This window comes from Balaenoptera musculus, chromosome 4 (genome assembly GCF_009873245.2).
Source record: "Balaenoptera musculus isolate JJ_BM4_2016_0621 chromosome 4, mBalMus1.pri.v3, whole genome shotgun sequence".
Classification (NCBI taxonomy): domain Eukaryota; kingdom Metazoa; phylum Chordata; class Mammalia; order Artiodactyla; family Balaenopteridae; genus Balaenoptera; species Balaenoptera musculus.
Window position 1 is genome coordinate 6,867,991 of NC_045788.1, and position 19,418 is coordinate 6,887,408.

Sequence of the window (19,418 nt, forward strand, 5' to 3'; positions counted from 1 at the left end):
TATCTGTGAAGGCAGAAATTGGTTTGCTGGGAAAATGAGTATCAGTGGCAGTAGTATTATAATACAATATAATGAATTTTATCAGACAGATGAGCACTGACTTCAGATGATAAAATCGGACACAGACAAGGATATATGGATGGTCTATGGCAGTGGTCCCCAACCATTTTGGCTCCGGGGACCAGTTTCATGGAAGACAATTTTTCCACAGATTGGGGGAGACAGGTTCAGGAGGTAATGCGAGCCATGGGGAACGACGGGGAGCAGCAGATGAAGCTTCGCTTGCTTGCCCGCCGCTCACCTCCTGCTGTGCGGCTCGGTTCCTAACAGGTCACGGACCGTTACTGGTTTGCAGCCCAGGGGTTGGGGACCCCTGGTCTATGGGACTTCCCTGGTGGTGCAGTGGTAAGAATCCACCTTACAATGCAGGGTAGGTGGGTTCGATCCTTGGTAAGGGAACTAAGATCCCACATGCCGCAGGGCAACTAAGCCCGCGCACCACAACTACTGAGCTCACGCGCCTCAAGCTCACGTGTGCCGCAAACTACAGGGCTCACGCGCTCTGGAACCCGTGCGCTGCAGCTAGAGAAGCCCACGCGCCACAATGAAGAGCCTGCGAGCCGCAACGAAAGATCCTGCATGCCGCAACTAAGACCCAAAGCAGCCAAGAATAAATAAAATAAATAAATAATAAATAAATGATAAATCTTTAAAAAAAGAATATATGGATGGTCTAAAAGCCAACAACAGCCAAAATAAAAGCTGAGGCCATTTTTTATTTTCAATTGTATATTTGTATAGAAGAAAGTACCCAGTGGACCATGGCAGCAAAGAAGATGAAGACCACATATTCTTGGAAGTTAAGTTCAACTAATGCAAGGAGGAAGGTAAGAAAGGGGATAAAAATAGATTGGGGCAGAAAGGAAAGCGTACACAGTGATTAAGCCCAAACAGAAAACACTCCAAAAGCCTGGCAACAAAGTAAAAATTTAATATAGAGATCATATATAAAAGATGGCCATACAGATGGCCAAGAAGCACATGAAAAGCTACTCAACATCACTAATTATTAGAGAAATGCAAATCAAAACTACAATGAGGTATCACCTCACACCAGTTAGAATGGGCACCATCAGAAAATCTACAAACAACAAATGCTGCAGAGGGTGTGGAGAAAAGGGAACCCTCTTGCACTGTTGGTGGGAATGTAAATTGATACAGCCACTATGGAGAACAGTATGGAGGTTCCTTAAAAAACTAAAAATAGAATTACCATATGACCCAGCAATCCCACTACTGGGCATATACCCTGAGAAAACCATAATTCAAAAAGAGTCATGTACCACAATGTTCATTGCAGCTCTATTTACAATAGCCAGGACATGGAAGCAACCTAAATGTCCATCGACAGATGAATGGATAAAGAAGATGTGGCACATATATACAATGGAATATTACTCAGCCATAAAAAGAAACGAAATTGAGTTATTTGTAGTGAGGTGGATGGACCTAGAGTCTGTCATACAGAGTGAAGTCAGAAAGAGAAAAACAAATACCGTATGCTAACACATATTTATGGAATCCAAAAAAACACAAGAAAGGTCATGAAGAACCTAGGGGCAGGACGGGAATAAAGACGCAGACCTACTAGAGAATGGACTTGAGGACACGGGGAGGGGGAAGGGTAAGCTGGGACAAAGTGAGAGAGTGGCATGTACATATATACACTACCAAACGTGAAACCGATAGCTAGTGGGAAGCAGCCGCATAGCACAGGGAGATCAGCTCGGTGCTTTGTGACCACCTAGAGGGGTGGGATAGGGAGGGTGGGAGACGCAAGTGGGAAGACATATGGGGATATATGTATATGTATAGCTGATTCACTTTGTTATAAAGCAGAAACTAACACACCATTGTAAAGCAATTATACTCCAATAAAGATGTTTTTTTTTTTTTTAAAAAAGACACATGCACCCCAGTGTTCATTGCAGCACTATTTACAATAGCCAGGTCATGGAAGCAACCTAAATGCCCACTGACAGACGAATGGATAAAGATGTGGTATATACATACAATGGAATATTACTCAGCCATAAAAAGGGACGAAATTGGGTCATTTGTAGAGACGTGGACAGATCTAGAGACTCATACAGGGTGAAGTAAGTCAGAAAGAGAAAAACAAATATCGTATATTAACGCATGTATGTGGAACCTAGAAAAATGGTACAGATGAACCGGTTTGCAGGGCAGAAATAGAGACACAGATGTAGAGAACAAATGTATGGACAACAAGGGGGAAAAGTGGTGCGGGGGGTCATGGTGGTGTAATGAATTGGGAGACTGGGACTGACATATATACACTAATATGTATAAAATGGATAACTAATAAGAACCTGCTCTATAAAAAAATAAATAAAATAAAATTCAAAAGTTCAAAAATAAATATGCCATTAATTAATCAACCAAAAAATAAAAAATAAAAAGATGGCCATATTCCCAAAGTAAATCCAACTTATGAGATGATCTATATAAATACTCATCATATTGAACTCAAAGACCAGTAAGCATCTGATAAGGACTGATATCCAGAATATATACAAAACTCCTACAACTTAGCAACACAAATACCCAAACTACCCAATTAAAAAAATGGACAAAGGACTTTAATAAACATTTCTCCAAAGATAAATGGCTGGGAATTCCCTGGTGGTCCAGTGGTTAAGACTTGGCACTTTAAATGCTGGGGCCCAGGTTCGATCCCTGGTCAGGGAACTAAGATCCCACAAGCCATGCAGCATGGCAAAAAAAAAAAAAAAAAATACACACACACACACACAAATGGCCAAGAAGCACATGAAACGATGCTCACCATCACTAATTAATAGGAAAACGCAAATCAATACCACAATGAGATACCACTTCACACCCATTAGAATAGCTATTATCAAAACGGAAAACAGAGAGTTCCCAGGATATGGAGAAACTGAAACCCTTGTGCACTGATGGTGGGAATGTAAAATGGTGCAGCCACTGTGGAAAATGGTATAGAAATTCTTCAAAAATACTAAACACAGAATTTCCATATGATCCAACAATTCCACTTCCAGATATATGTCCAAAAGATGTGAAAGATATTTGTACACCAATGTTCACAGCAGAGTTATTCACAATAGCCAAAAGGTGGAAGAGACCCAGGAGTCCATCAAAGGATGAAAGAATAAGCAAAATGTTGTATATACATAAAATGGAATATTATTCTGCCCTAAAAAGGAAGAAAAATTTTGACACGTTTACAAGATGGATGAACCTCGATGACATGCTAAGTGAAAAAAGCCAGTCATAAAAGGACACTATCGTATAATTTCTCTTATATGAGTGAGGTTCCTAGAGTAGTCAAATTCAGAGACAGAAAGTAGGATGGTATTTGCCACAGGTGGGGGGCGGAGTGGGGAAATAGGGAGTTATTGTTTAATGGATAGGGTTTCAGTTGGGCAAGATAAAAAAGTTCTGAAGATGGACATGAGTTTGCACAACAATGTGACTATACCTAATGCCATAAAACTGCACACTTAAAATGGTTAAAACTGTAAAATTTTTATTATGTGTATTTTATCACAACAAAAATCATTAAAGCAACATCTAAAGATAATTGTTGCCAAATGAATGCAATCTTGGAAAATGTTAATGATACATAAGGAAGTCTGCATGAAGTCATGCAAAATGAGGATCAGTTTTTCTCCAATATTATTTAGGAGGAAGATATACTTTTAAAAAGACTAATTCATGCAATTTTTTTCAGAAATAATATAGGAGTAACAGAGGTCAATGTGTTTTTCCTTTACTATCATAGCTTGACAGTTACTCTTAAAGGACACCCAGCTCTTCTAAGGGAATCTACTAGCCAGGACATAAGCTAGTCACGTGTCACTAGCTGAACATTATCATACTAATATTTCTGATAGTACATTAATGTACACTGTTTTAAAATTAGTTGTAGGAGTTTGAACTTGGTTAGTATTAAGTTAGTACCCCAAACCCAATCACCCTAGAATGAACTGATAAAACCAATATTTGAAACTTCAAGGCTGAGAGTCTGTGGTTACCACACCAAGGGCACAATCCTTAAAGTCTTTACTCACCTGACTGGTTTTATATAACAATCATGTTCCAAATACTAAAGTGGGAAGCAGAATGAAGGCACACGTCACAAAGAGGAAAGGTGAAGAAATGGGAGAAAGGGGAGAGGTTGTTACAAGCTATTAGCTAGTATCAGACAAATGCTCCCCAACAAACATCAAGAGAAAAAGTTAATGAAATTAACTCAGCTTTAAGGGATATATGTCCATGAAAGACATTTATGGACAACAGATACTTTGTTAAATAGTTTAAACAGTACTTTAAAAAATTCCTATAATGTGCAAGCAAAGATGACTTCTGGTTCTGCATACAAGGAACTTAGAAGTCACCACTCCATCCTGACAAATGAAAAGCTAAATAAACTGAAAAATCAACAGTTATTCTTAGATCTAAAAAGTAGTGAGGTCACAGGGCAATCTGTTGTCCCCCAAGTTGGAAAGACAAGCCAGGTGGATACAGAAAACCACAACACATAAGAGCAGAAACCTGAGGAAACCAGTGCTGGTGTAGGAAACTGTAATTAACAAATTGCTGGAGGTTAGGTATGGACAAATCTGAGTTAAAAACTCCAGGGGAACCCACCAGCCATGGGGGAGGAGGGGGGCACCACACTTTTGTGAGTTTTACATCCAGGAACTTGATCAGGTTCTCACAGTACATAACAGAGAAAAATCCCTGCCTGCTTCTGGCAAGGTAAGAGGAAAAGGAACCATTTTGGAATAAACCAGACTACCATGTTCTTAACAAAGCCTGTCCCCATGAGAAACTAGTTAATCCGAGAATAACCTGTTGGAGTATTATCAGACTCTTAACTGGCTTGGGGGAAGAAATATCCAACTCAAGCCAGTTCTATCCTTCCATGTGGGAGAACGGAAATCTCTAATTCCAGCCCATTCTAGCCATCCTGTCTCATCTAAGGGGGGGGAGGAAAAAACCGATGACCACTTGTGAAGTTCACTGTTTAGACAAACAGGCTCACTAAAAGACAGACCTAATCACAGGACTATAGAATGGTCCCCCCCCAACACACACAACTCTTTACTGCACTACTAAAGGCCTATTTATGGCACTTGCTTTTACCCACTATATCATATCCACCTAGCAAGAAAAATCACAAGGCATACTAAAAGGCAAAACACAGTTTGAAGAGACAGAGCAAGCATCAGAACCAGGAACAGCAGAGATGCTGGAGTTACCAGACTGGGAATTTAAAACAACTAGGATTAATGTGCTAAGGACCCTAATGGTAAAGACAGAAAACAAGAATAGATGGACAATGTCAGCAGAGACATGGAAATCTTAAGAACATCCCAAAATTGCCAGAGGTCAAAACCACCACAAGAGAAATAACGAATGCCTTTGATGGGCTTATTAGATAACTGGACATGGCTGAGGAAAGAACCTCAGACCTTGAGGTCTATCAATAGTAACCTTCAAAACTGAAATATAAAGAGAATAAAGACTGAAAAACACTGAACAGAATATCCAAGGACTGTGGGACAACTACAAAAGGTGTACTATATTCATAACGGGAATACCAGAAGGAGAAGAAAGGAATAGAGTATGTGAAGCAATAAAGATGTAGAATTTCCCCAAAATAATGTCAGACACCAAATTACAGATCCAGGAAGCTCAGAGAACACCAAGAAAGAGAAATGCTGAAAATTCTACACCCAGGCATATAATTTTCAAACTAAAGAAAATCAAAGATAATGTGCAAGGATTGTGCCCTGGCTATTTTGCAAAGGAGGCCTCTTTCCCCCTTCTCCTTAGTGATATCCCTTCTCCATTTGGTTTAAGAACCTAGCACTTAATACTTCCCAAGTCTCAAGGAAATCTACCAGACTTTAAAAAAATTACTGGCCTTGAAAGTGACTCTTTTAATGCTTAGCAATAAGCCTATCCACTAAGTGAGCTTAAAATAAAAGTTCTGATATCTGAGTATTTTACAATATAAGACTGGAAAAAGGCAAGCTAAAGAAGGCAGAAGAGACAGAGAAGACTAAGCCCCAGAGTAACAATTACAGGAAACCTGTAATCCCAGAATATAATTATCTATGCCAAGCAAGGCTCAAAGAAATCACAAATATCTATCTTTAAGGGAAGAAAAAAGTGATGAAGAGACTGGAATCCCTTTGATTCCATAATCATTAAATAAAATTACTTTGGTTCAGTAACCACATCTAGAAATTGATCCTACAGAAGTAAGTCCAGAGAAGAAAAAATTCCAAGAATACATCCACTATTAGATGATTACCTAAAACAGCAAACAAAAATGCAAACATTATATGTCTAACAATAAGGATATAGTTAAAAAATAGGAGACTGTCAGTTACTAAAATTAGTATGAATACAATATAATACAATACAGATATTGAGTATTATCATTAATAAATGAAACAATACAATAGTAGGACTATTATAAATGATTCTATATAAAAATATCATGAAGTTATAAATAGTTCACAGAGAATGGAAACATAATGGGCTCTAAAAATATGAAAAGATGCTTGACCTCGCCCCTATTATGGGAAAAATATACATTAAAAAATGCAGACATCAATGTACATAAGCATGGCAAAGATCTGTAAGTATGACACTACCTTGAGTTAGTAAAATAGGGTAACAGGCATTCTGTGCATTGCTGGTTGGAGGGCAGTGTGGAAAAATGTATCAGAATTACAAAAGTATATAACCTAAGACACAGCAATCAACTTCGAGGAATTTATGTTACAGAAATACTTGGAATATGTGAGAAATGACTATGAATTAAATTATTCAATGCAGCGCTGTTAACGCCCCAAAATATAAAACAATGTGCAAATCTGAAACTAGAACTGATAAAGCGTACTGATTGTGACCCATTCAAAGGAATGCTGATACAGCCAAGAAAAATGAGGATGCTCTTCATAAAATGATATGAAAAATCAGATTGTATTTTCCAAGATGGCCAGAAGATTTCACACACATTCTTGTTACAACATGACACTGACATTCTTTCCTCAAATCTGTACAAGCCTGTGATGTGAACATAATTGACGCTATCTATGTGAACTTCTGGGGGGTAGGTCATAAAAAGCTACCCAGCCTCTGCCTGGTATTTTGGGGATATTCATGTTTGAACCCAGCCATCATGCTGTGAGGAAACCCAAACCAGGTGGCAAGGCCACATGCAGGTGTTCTGGCTGACAGCCCCAGTTGAGGTCCCAACCAATAGCCAGAGTGAGCTGCCAGATGTGTTGAGATGATTCTAGCCCCAGCACTGACTGCCACCCATGACATCAGAAAATCACCTAAGCCCACTCAACCCCCAGAAACAAAAGAGATAATAATTGTTTTAAATGACTAAGCTTTGGGTTCGTTTCTGAGCAGTAGATAACTGGGGCAGTATTAAAGTGAAAAATAAAAAGTATACTACAGTAGGTCTGGTATGTTTCAAATTGCATAAAAAGGAGAAAATACACAGATTTAAATATAATAGTAACTTTGCAAGGACAAAGTAACACTACCTCTGGGAAAAAGAACTAAGTGGGTAGAAGATAGGAGGGAGATATTTCGACGTCAACCATTTGAGATTTGACTTATAAGGACAAATCAATGAAATAATAAAAATGTGATACATGTGGATGGCATAAAAATGAACACAGTGGTGCTCACTTTGGAACATGAGTGATTTGAATTTTTATTTAAAAATACTTTCACATTGGGGCTTCCCTGGTGGCGCAGTGGTTGAGAGTCTGCCTGCCAATGCAGGGGACACGGGTTCGAGCCCTGGTCTGGGAAGATCCCACATGCCGCGGAGCAACTAGGCCCGTGAGCCACAATTACTGAGCCTGCGCGTCTGGAGCCTGTGCTCCGCAACAAGAGAGGCCTGCGCACCGCGATGAAGAGTGGCCCCCGCTTGCCACAACTAGAGAAAGCCCTCGCACAGATACGAAGACCCAACACAACCATAAATCAATAAATAAATTAAAAAAAAATGTATATATAGTTATACAATTAAAAAAAAAAAGTTAAAAAAAAAAAAAGTGCTCCTGAGTGGAAGACATTACCTCTTAGGATGTCAGGAAACTTTAAAAAAAAAAAACAAAAAAACTTTCACATTATTTTCCTTATATCAATAAATCAATACATAAGGGGCTCCGTACCTGCCAAGTACCACACATTTTATAACAGAATGCTTATGTCATGCATATCCTGACCCTAAACTTTATCAATTCCAGAATACAGGTGGCAATGAAGAAAGATCTGTCTTTAATCCCAGCTGTCACTTAGTTGCAAAACCTCAGGCAAATCACTTTTGTTGCCTCAGTTTCCTCATCTATAAGATTAGTATTTCCTCATATAGCTATGGTAAGGTCCAGATGACACTGTGAGAATGCCGTATAAGTTCTATGACTGCATCATATGACATGTAACTAACTTAAAAATTACCTTACAAGCTATCCTAAAATTACCCTGTATTTCCTTGAAGTCACATTTTTCTAAAATTTACAAATTACTTATGAATACAATAGATGAGAAAGTTAGGATTGTCTAAATTCACGTTCAAGCCCTCTAATATTAAAGTACCCTATGTGTCCAAGATACATTCACGTTACACCTCAAATAGAATTGATATCAACAAAGTGGAACCACTCCTGGCTCTCGTTCTATGTGAGGATAAATAACTTTTTTTTTTTTTTTTTTTAAATCTCTTGGCCGTGCTACATGGCATGTGGGATCTTAATTCCCCAACTAGGGATTGAACCCGCACCCGCTGGCAGTGGAAGCAGGAGTCCTAACCACTGAACCACTGAAGTCCCTAAATAACTATTTTTTTAACTGAGAAACGCTGAAGGTGTCTGATAATTAGAGTGACTACAATCCCATATCGTCACAGTATCTCTTCTTTTTGAATCCAAAGAGTGCCTGCTATCTTCAGCTTTGCAAACAGGCTAAAAACCCGCGAATGACTGGTTCCTCATCCTGCTGTTACCCTTCCTCATCTATATTACCTGGAAAAGAGGGTGAATGTTGTTCACCAGCACTTCCCTCAAATACTGTTTTGCAACACTTGTAAAACACTAAGGATTATTTCTTATTTTCAAAATCCAGTATGTGACTTCACTCTCATCTTGAGGAATTTAGTAATTTGGTAGTTGCAGTTCATGTTTACATCAAAATAGCCAATGATCAAAAATCAAAAGCCTCTGGAATTACTCCTGTTGCTTTTCTCCCTCTAATACATCCCTATTTGCCACCAAGAGGCCTGGTAACAAAAGGTTCTCAATGATGACTCCAAATGATGAATTAATCCAGCATGCATCTTAAGGAAGACTGCATATAAGTAGCCTCAGATTACTATGGTGTAAGACCCAAAAGGGGGAAAGGTTAACTTTGATTTCTAATATTTAGCACAGTGCTAGGAGCTTGGTAAATCTGTTGAGTGAATGAATTTCAGAAAAGCTTGATAATCTTATTTCCCAGTAACAGCAGAATAAAAGCAGCAAATTAGTGAATCAACAGAGGTAGTTCACCATAGTTAGAGCTAATTGGCAAAATCATTCTACCAAACAGCTTTGAATACTTCAGCAACACCAGAGGGCATCGATGAATTAAGTAAGACAGGGCAAAAACAGACGTTCATGATCCCAAATTGTGAAATAAATTTTAAGAGGAAGAAAAGGTTTAACTATATTGATTGCATTGTTTAATGTGGAGGAGAGTACACACTTTAAAAAATGTCTGCCCTAAAAGAATCCTTATTTAGCTCACTCTTCTCATTTTATAAATGTGTAAACAGTGCTGTTTGTAAAAGGAAGCCAGGATTGAAGCTAAGCTTATTGGCTAATTCACAGCAATGCTTCAGTAGCCACATATGATAACATTTTAAACTGGAACATTGGGGAATAACTGATGTTAAGACTATTAAAATTTTTTAGGTCAGAACTGGTACAAACATATAAAATACCAAATCTTTACCGATTTCTCCTAGTAATACAACCTATCTCAAATACTGAATATGTACTTTCTAGAAGGAAATATTATTATGCATAAAGGTAATATTCTTTCACTTAAAACCAAAAGATAAACTCCCACAAATTTTAACTCTCACTGTAACAGAAAGAATATGAATATTTCAAAAACCGTTTTTCTCATGAATTGAAAACTATATGCTGGTGGTTTGTCCCTAGGTCTTCTATCCTTTCTCAAAAGTACTTTTAATTGAAAACAATATGCAGATGCAAAAAGATAAAGGAAGTAAACAAATGCACAGATTACAATTACACAAACAAGTCTTTCTTACAGCTAACAAGTGAAGGGCAATAGTAGAAAGCTTACTACAGGAAAAACATGAGTTATTCAGATTTAAATTTTCTAGCTGCTTTTATTTCTCAGTTTAGGAAGCAACTTTAATATCTACATACATGTCGTATTCTATATAACTGTGTAATTTCTCTCTCTGAGAAAACTTCCAAAATATCTTAGTTGATGTGGGGAGCAGGCATTTAATGTAACATACATGAATAACCACTTTTTTGAAAATCAACAAATGGTGGGAGGGTTAAGCAAGAATCTACCATATAGAATTTAAAGAAACTTAGTTGTATATGCTCATGTTATTTCCTTGAAGGAATCTGCAAAAACTCCATTTTTGGAAAGGCTCAAATTTAGGAAGTACCTGCTCATAAAGTTTCTTACATCTTATTTGTTCCTATAATTTTTAATAAGAAACTTTATCTTCCAAGAGGAGAAAATCTGGACATAAAATTCTTTAACGCTGTCAAATCCTAAATCGAATGCTCTGCACTAGGTGGAAAAGTCACAGTTCTAAAATAATGTCATATGACTATACAACAAAAATATCAACAGTGATAAAAATGACTCAGCAAAAAGTAATGGTGGTGATGGTAATGGTAATAGCTAATATTTAATAAGCATTTTATTCCATGCTAGGCATTGTGCCAAGAAATGTATATGCACTTTCATTTAATCCTTACCAAAAACCTTTCAAGTAGGGTACTATTATTTCCATTTCATATAAGACGCAAATAAAGCTGGGCATGACTTGCCTCAGATGATACGTGGTATGTGCTGGAGCTAGAATTTTAAATCCTCAGATGATACGTGGTATGTGCTGGAGCTAGAGTTTTAAATCAAACAATGTGGATATAGAGCCGCCCGCCACCCCTTTCTTAACCACAACGCTCGACTCTTAAGAAGGTCTTGGTGGTAAATTGATAAGGTAAGGTAAAAGACTGTTAATGATAACTTTGAAACCAACCTTGTTTTTCTTAATTTTAATAATTTTTCCCCCAGATGTTTTTGAATCTGAATAGAAAAACAAGTCCTGGTAGCCCCTTAGAGGAAACTGGATGGATGTTAAATATAGAATAAACTTTGTTCTTCCAGTAAAAACAACCCTGAAATAATTATTTTAGACACTCTACTTAGGGTTAATAACTGCTGAAAATAGCTTAAAAAAGAAGACACTTATTTCTTTAATTTCGTGTATAACCAGTCCTTGATTATTTGTGGCAATGAAAGAGAGCAGCATCGGTACAGATAACTGAAAACTATGGATATTCTAACTCCCGTAAGTAAAGACAAGGCAGGGTATCCTTGATGGAACAGAGAAGGAAAGGAGCCATGCTCTCTTAAAGAGGCCTAGCAGGTTAAAAGGAAGGAGTTCCCATACAAAGAAATAACAGGTAATACGTAATGTAACCAGTACATAATACTTGTAATTCTCAAACTGGAGGAGTTAGATGAACAGTAAGTTTTTAAAAAAATCCTACAGTTTAAAAAAATGAAAAGCAATTATTCCATTTGTGGGAGAACTTTAATATGTAGTGTAAATGTACTACTGGCTCCTCAGAACACAGAAAGCAGGGGTTCTCAAACTTTGGCATGTATTAGAATCACGTGGAAGACCTGTTAAAACTTAAGATAAATCTTTAGGTGTTCAAGGTGTTAAATGAAAGATGGCCAGTCCAAACATCCAACAGGTATTTACTGAAGAGCTATGCGCCTCCAGGTGAGCTAGCAAGAAGGATGACAACCCTCTGAGCCTAATGGTCCCTGCTAACCTTATGCGCTCGTCTTAGACAAACAACAGGAACATAAATGTCATGCAGACTTTAAACCCCTACAAATAAGCTAGAACTCCCCAAAGCACTAAACCCACCACCTAACTACCTATCTCATTATGAGTGCTATAGAGTCAAGGGGCAGGGGTGTGGGGTATTGTGAGACAACATGGATTCTTAAATCAAGCTATCATGTTTAGGAAGAACCACAAAAACTAAAGAAACCTTGATGTTCTTGATGAATATAAGGTTCTAGAATACACAAATTCAAGAGTGCAGTATGTGATTTCCACCTTACAACACAAGCAGAGACGAAAATTTTATGTGAGCTCTTCAGACCGCAACTAATGTTATTAAACATAAACAGTTAAGTAAAAAATAAACAACCGATGAAATGTAAAACATCTGGCCAGGTTCATTTTTAGATAGCTCCTACCACACATCAGCCAAAACAAAAAGACATATTACCTACAAGTTACAGACCTTAAATAGCTCAAACCTTGAGATCCTTAAATGCTTAGATTCTACTCTAGTCCTTAAGGGTGAAGAGCTGCTAGCAAAGAGCACAAAAAAACAGTGCTCACTTTGTAGGCAAGTTAAACCAATACGTCTTACACCTTAAACTTACACAATATTATGTCAGTTATCTCTCAAAAACAAACAAAAAAACCAGGGCTCACAGCTGTAATCATAGTGGCACTGTCATACCTCCTAAGGATATTAATATGTGGTCAACATAGTGGAAAGGTATCCAGCCAGTAACCATTAACACAGAAATTGGGATGTAAAGTGCTTCTAAAGTTGGTTTAAAAAGCCAGCTCAAAAAAAAAAAAAAAAAAAGCCAGCTCAATCTGTATTCATAGAAAATATTAAGGAAGTTTTATGTGTTAGAATGAAAACCTTTTGACAATTTCATTAATGAAATGTAGACAATCTAATTGGTATTAAATGGAAATGGAGATTATATATATATACACACCCATACACACATATCAGAGGATATGTATATTTATGATGATGCACTGATAAGGGGTTAAATTTCTCTTTTAAATGTCCTTCCTGAGATGTCATTAGGAAAAAATACACTTCGAAGATAACTGCGAGTATCCAAAACAAAAACAAAGTTCTACAGGCTACATTTCCCAGGAGTTAAGTCCTTTACTACAGTACTTCAGTGTTTTTGTTATTTTAATATGTACTGTGAAGGGGGGCAGGGTTAGCACATAGCAAGTCCCAAACATATCGGCCCAGGTATTTTGCCTACGATGCATGTGTACTTTGGAAAATGCTGCAACTGACAATCACTTGCCAAAAAGCAGTTATAACAACTAACTTTTTGCACCAGTTTAAGGTGGGTGGACATAACCTCAAACTCTTTAAAACTCTTCCTACCATGTGGGCTAGTTAACTTTGGCCCTTTTGCTTTCTGGAGGAGGCTAAAGCTTGAGAGGTAATACTTCATTATTAAATCATACGTATATATATTTTTATATTTCATTATTAAACGGTATATACACACACACACACACACAAATGTATTAACAAAGAAACCACAAAGAACGTGTGATACACTTCATTAAAATTTTTTAAAATACCAAGATTTCTGAATCAAAATAAAAGCTGCATGATATGGACTATATTTTTGATGCTCATCCATTATAAAAACCATAAAATACTAAAATGGGATCACACTGTAACATGATATACAAATGGAGGGGGTTGACAATCACTGTTATACTGCTGAGTCTATTAAAGTGGAAATACCACTTATCTACTGTATTTCCTATATGTAGGGAAAAGCCAGGAGATACTAGAGTTCTGTAATTTATCTTATTGCGAGGATCTGAAACTACAAATAAAATTCTCAAGTGTACTTACTTGAGAACATACACTCAATGCATAGCATAAAGTTATGCTCCTGAAAGACGGACTCCAAGAAGTTGCTACATGCCAATGGGTATCTGCCTTACATATTTCAAAAGTATGACTTTAAAATGTATAAAATACCTGGAAAAAACATGGTACTGCTTAGTTACACACCCCCTGCAAAATACTGCGAATCTTAAAGCTGTCCACACAGTATCTAATTCAAAAGCTTCATTTGGCAGATGAAACTGACGCCCAAAACAGGCTGTTTTGCCCCTTGCTATATACAGTTGTGGATTTCTCTGATGAGGTTCAATTATCTAATTTCTTGTCTTCTATTCACAACAATGCTCTGTTAGTTGTCTCCTCTTTGTCCTGCATCTTACCGTCCCCTTGCCTCAGTCTTACCAAAACCACTGTAAGCAGGGCTTACTCTACCTCTTTCCCCTCTCCTTCCATCTTTCTCTTCAGGTCCCATTTCCCTTTCATGTCCCTCTTCATTAATCACTCACTTTTTCTCTTCCCTCAGTTATTTAGAATTAGAATTGTAATGTTAACTCTTTTACTATTTACTTTTACTATTTTCACTATTCATTCTAAAGCCAATATAATTCAGCACAAACATGTATTAACTTGAAGAAGCTTCTAATCATTATCAAGAAAGATACCAATCAAATCTTATACTTGAGGACACTGATTCCACTCATGTTTGCATCTGTATTTTAGCTTCCATACAACCGTCTTGGGGATAACCAGTAAATCAAAATATTAAACAACATTATCTTAACAAAAATCAAGTTATAAAGCTTGAGTCTGCTGCTCAGCTCTTCACTCTGTGACCTATTTAGTACCCATCATCATACAATCAGAACAGCAAAATCTTATTTGTCAACTAAATGAAAAAAGGATAAAAGAAAATCTTACCCCCAATGGTACTCTCTTGAAATTCATGAAATTGGCCCTTCACAAAACGAAGCACCAGGCTCGATTTGCCAACAGCAGACTCTCCCAGAAGTACTAATTTGAACTGGCATATTTTATTTCCAGTATTTGGCCCATTGGGTCTTGTTGCTCCTCGATTAGCCATGTCCAAATTTGAAAGAAGTCCCTAATTTCAGTCTCTTAAATGAACTTCCAGGATGCAAGGTGTCAATTTTTTTCTTTCTGGAGGTAGAGAAACCTGTAAAAAAACAGATACGAAGCAATTAAGTATACAAATCAGCAAAACAAAGCAAATCTACTATTAATCACTTTGGTAAATTCTGCCTGTAACACATTATTGCATGACAATTATAACCTCTAATAGACACTGAATGTCATTTACTTTAATTCACTACCTTTGTCAATACCGTAAAGGCATGAGATTTGAGCCTAAAGTCATGCTGTAATTTTCAAGGCTTTTAAAACATTTTAAAGCTAACCTTTATCAAAGACTCCATTTTGTGCCAGGTGGTTTTAAGTACTTAATGCAGCCACTCAACAATCCTGTAAAGTTGGCTATTACAATCCTTAAAAATGAGGAAAACAGGCACAGAGAGGTTAAGTAACTTGAGGTCACACAGTTACTGTGACGGAGCTTCAACAGAGCTGAGTTTCAAACCCTGGCAACCTGAGAGGTGACTCAAGTACTTAGGTTAAAACAGTTTTGAGTAAAATTAAGTTAATAAGTGGAAAGCTCTTAGAATAGATCTTAGAACATAGTAACAGCTCAATAAATGTTGGCCATTATTATTTGAAGGCTTCTGTTAAACGGTACATGTTTTTTGTTTATTTAACGGTAGCTTTGGAGCAACAAATATATTAAGTAGGTGGTGTGTCTGGTGCCTAAAAGACTTAAAACTGTTTTCTGATGTGCTCAAGTACATCAGACGTGGAACTGTTAACTGTGGTTCTCTATGTGGTGAGTGAATTAGTGTCTTATTTAGTTATACTTTTCTGTAGTTCTGGAGCTAACAAATGTGTCGTTCGTTACTTTCTATTTAACACATTTAGAAAAAACTATCCTGAAGGGCAACTTCTATGTCTTCTACTATTATCTAAGAACGCTAATTTTCAATCTCAAAGGAATTAGGGAACTTTCAAAGAACTCTTTTCCAATCTACTCACAAATCAATCATAACAGTTTTCTTCCATCTTTAATCAAAACCTGATCATGTGCTAATAACATTAAATCTGATGATTCCTCTTCTCAAATCACTGTTCTATTTCATTTAGGTATACCTAATAAGAAATTTGCCTTACCCATGAAATGAGTTTATACAAGAATCCCTCTTGACCATGAACTCATTAATAAACATATCCATGAGAACTTACATTCATGACAGTAAAATCACCTCTGCCTTACCTGAACAGCAGCTTTGAAGAGTCCTTATCTTTTAGTAATACGTACTGAAATATTGACAAATGAAATAATAGGTCTGGGTTGCTTCCAAACAATGGGGGTGTAAATAAAACAAGATGGGCCATAAGATAACTGAAGCTAGATGATGAGTTCATTATACTATTCTTCCTACTTCTGTACATTTAAAAAATTTTCTGTAATAAAAAAATGCTCCAACCCCACATCTACCCTCCTACCACTCCAAAAACATACAAGATTTGGGGATCTAATCCTGGCTAGTTATACCAGTTTCTGCTGGAGCAAGTGCTTTCATTTCAAAGCCTCTATTTCCAGTATACCTAACTTTCACAGCTGCTGTGGGAAGTAAACAAGAGACTATATATGTAAAAAGTTTCTAATACAGTGGTCAACACACAGCAGGGATTGAAAATTGGCAATTAAAGTGCCCCTTTGATGAAATAATGACCAAGTATCAATAGAAAGTCAGGTAGACTGAAAATGCACCTTCCGATAGTACACACGATAGCAACTAAAACACTTCCCAACTGTCTGATTACCTACAAAACAGCAAACTGAATTATTCATCAAGGACAACATGCTCCGAATTTCCACAGTCCTCCCAAAATTTCAGGGAAAACATCAGATGCCCATTAAAAAAGATTATGATTTAGCTTTGTCTTTTAAGGTTTAAAGCCTTGCATTATAGTTCCCTCCAAGGATCTCAAACAAAACATAACTAAATCTAATTATAAATATACAGTTAGCATAACATTAAGGTTAAAAGTTACGTTTTGTAACAGTTGCATTCACTACTTAAACTTCTGTTTCACAGAAGCCCAAGATTTTGCATAAAGTACATTTTAAATCTTTTGAAAACACCTGGCATTCTAGAGTTAAAGTCCTCCTGGGTGCTCTTTGATCAAAACTAACAGCAGCTTACATTTCTGGGTACTTATTTTGTGCCAAGCACCATCCTATGAATTAGGCTCACAGCAACCCTACGAGCTCTTTTTATTATCCCCATTTTACACTAAGAATAAAGTTTCTGAGCTGTCCTAAATTATCGCAGTCATGTCCATGTGGGTTTTTTTCCTCCTGGTTATGTAAAAGGCAATTGACTGGACACTTAGGCACCACTTCAGCAAAACACAAAAACCAAATATGTGAATTATGACGTTCAGAGCTTGAAAAAGTCTCAGGAGAGTAACCAGCTTCCAGGGAGGCGAACAACAGAGCACGTTTAAAGGGCTCTACCCACTGAGTGTGTTCAGCGACCTAGCTGTGCCGAGTTGTTTAAAGCTGCGGTTCACCACCTTCCAACGATCAGACAAGAGTCCCTAGACAGCCCGGCTTCCCGAGCCGCCTCCTCCCTCCATTACCCGGCTCAGGGAGTCGGGGGGTAGGCGGAGCTCCCCAAATTCACACCTGCTGGAGGCCCCAGTTCCTCCTCCGAGAGCACCTGAGCAACTGACACCCAGCTCCGATCGCCCGAGCAGGCAGGCCCCGCCAGGCCCCTGGGCCGTCTCTCCCATCCTCCTCCCCCGAATCCGGCCTGCTTCTGGCCGGAGACCACCCCCCCAACCCCGGGCTGCCAGGACGGAGCAGGCGGAACCGCGGCCTCCGGCCCTCTCTCGCGGCGCCATCTTGAGAAGGGAACAGGGTGACACCCGTCGCTCCCTCGGCCGGTCCCCAAATCCTGGCCTCCGGAGCCCCTAGAAGGATGAGTCACCAGGGCCGGCGGGTCGAGACGCCGGGCTCGGCCCATCTCCGGTCCCGGGCCCCGATGCGCGAAAGAGAAGGGCGGAGGACTCCGCGCCGGCAGGGCCCGCGGACCACCCGGGGTCCCGACCCGCTCCGCGCAGGCGGAGGGCCGGCTCGGTTACCTGAGTCCGCAGCGCGCGAGGCCGCGGCGCCGAAGCTTCCGGCTGCAGGTCCCAGGCGGAGCCCGAGAGGAGGCTGAGGCTGAGGCGGCGGTGGCGGCGCGTCTCCTCGTCTCGCCGCTCCCCTCAGACTGGACGGTGCGGGGCTCGTGCCGCGGTGCCGCCCCCGTTGGTCTCCGTCTCCGCCTCCCGCCGCTCCGCCTTCCTCTTTGCTTTTTCCTCCTCCGCCGCCGCCGGCGCTCGAGTTCCCACTAATTCTTCCTCCTCCTCCCTCCTCCCCTCAGGCCGGCCGTCGGCTCCTTCGCTAACCAAAACACAAACACTCCAGTCCCAGCGCGGTAGCCACTTCCGCCGCCCGGCGCCGGCCTCGCCGCCACGTCGCCGCACGTCGCGGACTACGCCCCTTCGTCACTTCCGGTCGTCCCTCGTCCGCCCGTTCCATCCGCTCCCCCGCCCCTTCCCAGAGCCTTAAGAGTCCGGGCTGGGCCGCTGGGCGGGGCGGCCGCGTCACGTGACCCCAGCGAGCCGCGGGGTCGGGTACGGCCGCGGGCCGCCTCCCCTCCCCCGCTTCCCCGGGGCGCGCGCGGCCCCGCCCCCGCCGGCGCCATTGTTATCTGGGCGGCGGTCCGTGGCTCCCCGTGGCCGAGGGCGGGGACGGGGCGGGGGTACTCCTCGGCCGGCCTGCTCTAGGGGGAGACCAGGAGAACTTGGGTTTGTTGCTCCCAGCAGGTGTGGGGCGGCGAAGTTCCCTCTGTGAATATTAGCTCCCAGTTCCCCTTACCCTACCTCTGCAACACCCCAACTCTGCCAGCTCGGCTAAGGGGCCTTTTTGTGGGGGCTTTTCTAGCACAAGAGAGCCTTCCAACACGTCCCTGGGGATGGGTGGATAGGTAAGGGGCATTTACTCCAGGGAGGAGGATGCGATCCTCCCCACCCCCCCGAAAGTTGTCTTTAGGCGGGGACATTTTCAATAATAACTTGCTTTTCTTGAGAGCCTACCTGTTTTGGGTGCGGAGGGGCAAGTTATAAAATAATAGGTAGCTTTTACAAAGATTTCCCGTCGCGGGTTACTGCACTAAACGCTTTACAGGAATTATCCCATTTTCTTCCTACGCTATGAGG

The 19,418-nt window shown here is 39.8% G+C and overlaps 1 protein-coding gene across 1 annotated transcript in view; it reads right to left on the bottom strand.

Annotated features, from left to right (window-relative positions):
* Window positions 1-18,677, bottom strand: part of RAB5A (RAB5A, member RAS oncogene family) — a 30,737-nt gene extending 12,060 nt beyond the window's left edge. The window contains exons 1-2 of the mRNA XM_036850435.1: window positions 18,300-18,677; window positions 15,000-15,255 (exon numbers count right to left, since the gene is read on the bottom strand). Coding sequence (XP_036706330.1) covers window positions 15,000-15,162 — 163 coding nt within the window. The 5' untranslated portion in view covers window positions 15,163-15,255; window positions 18,300-18,677. The remainder of the gene's footprint in view (window positions 1-14,999; window positions 15,256-18,299) is intronic.
* Between the last annotated feature and the right edge of the window lie 741 nt (window positions 18,678-19,418).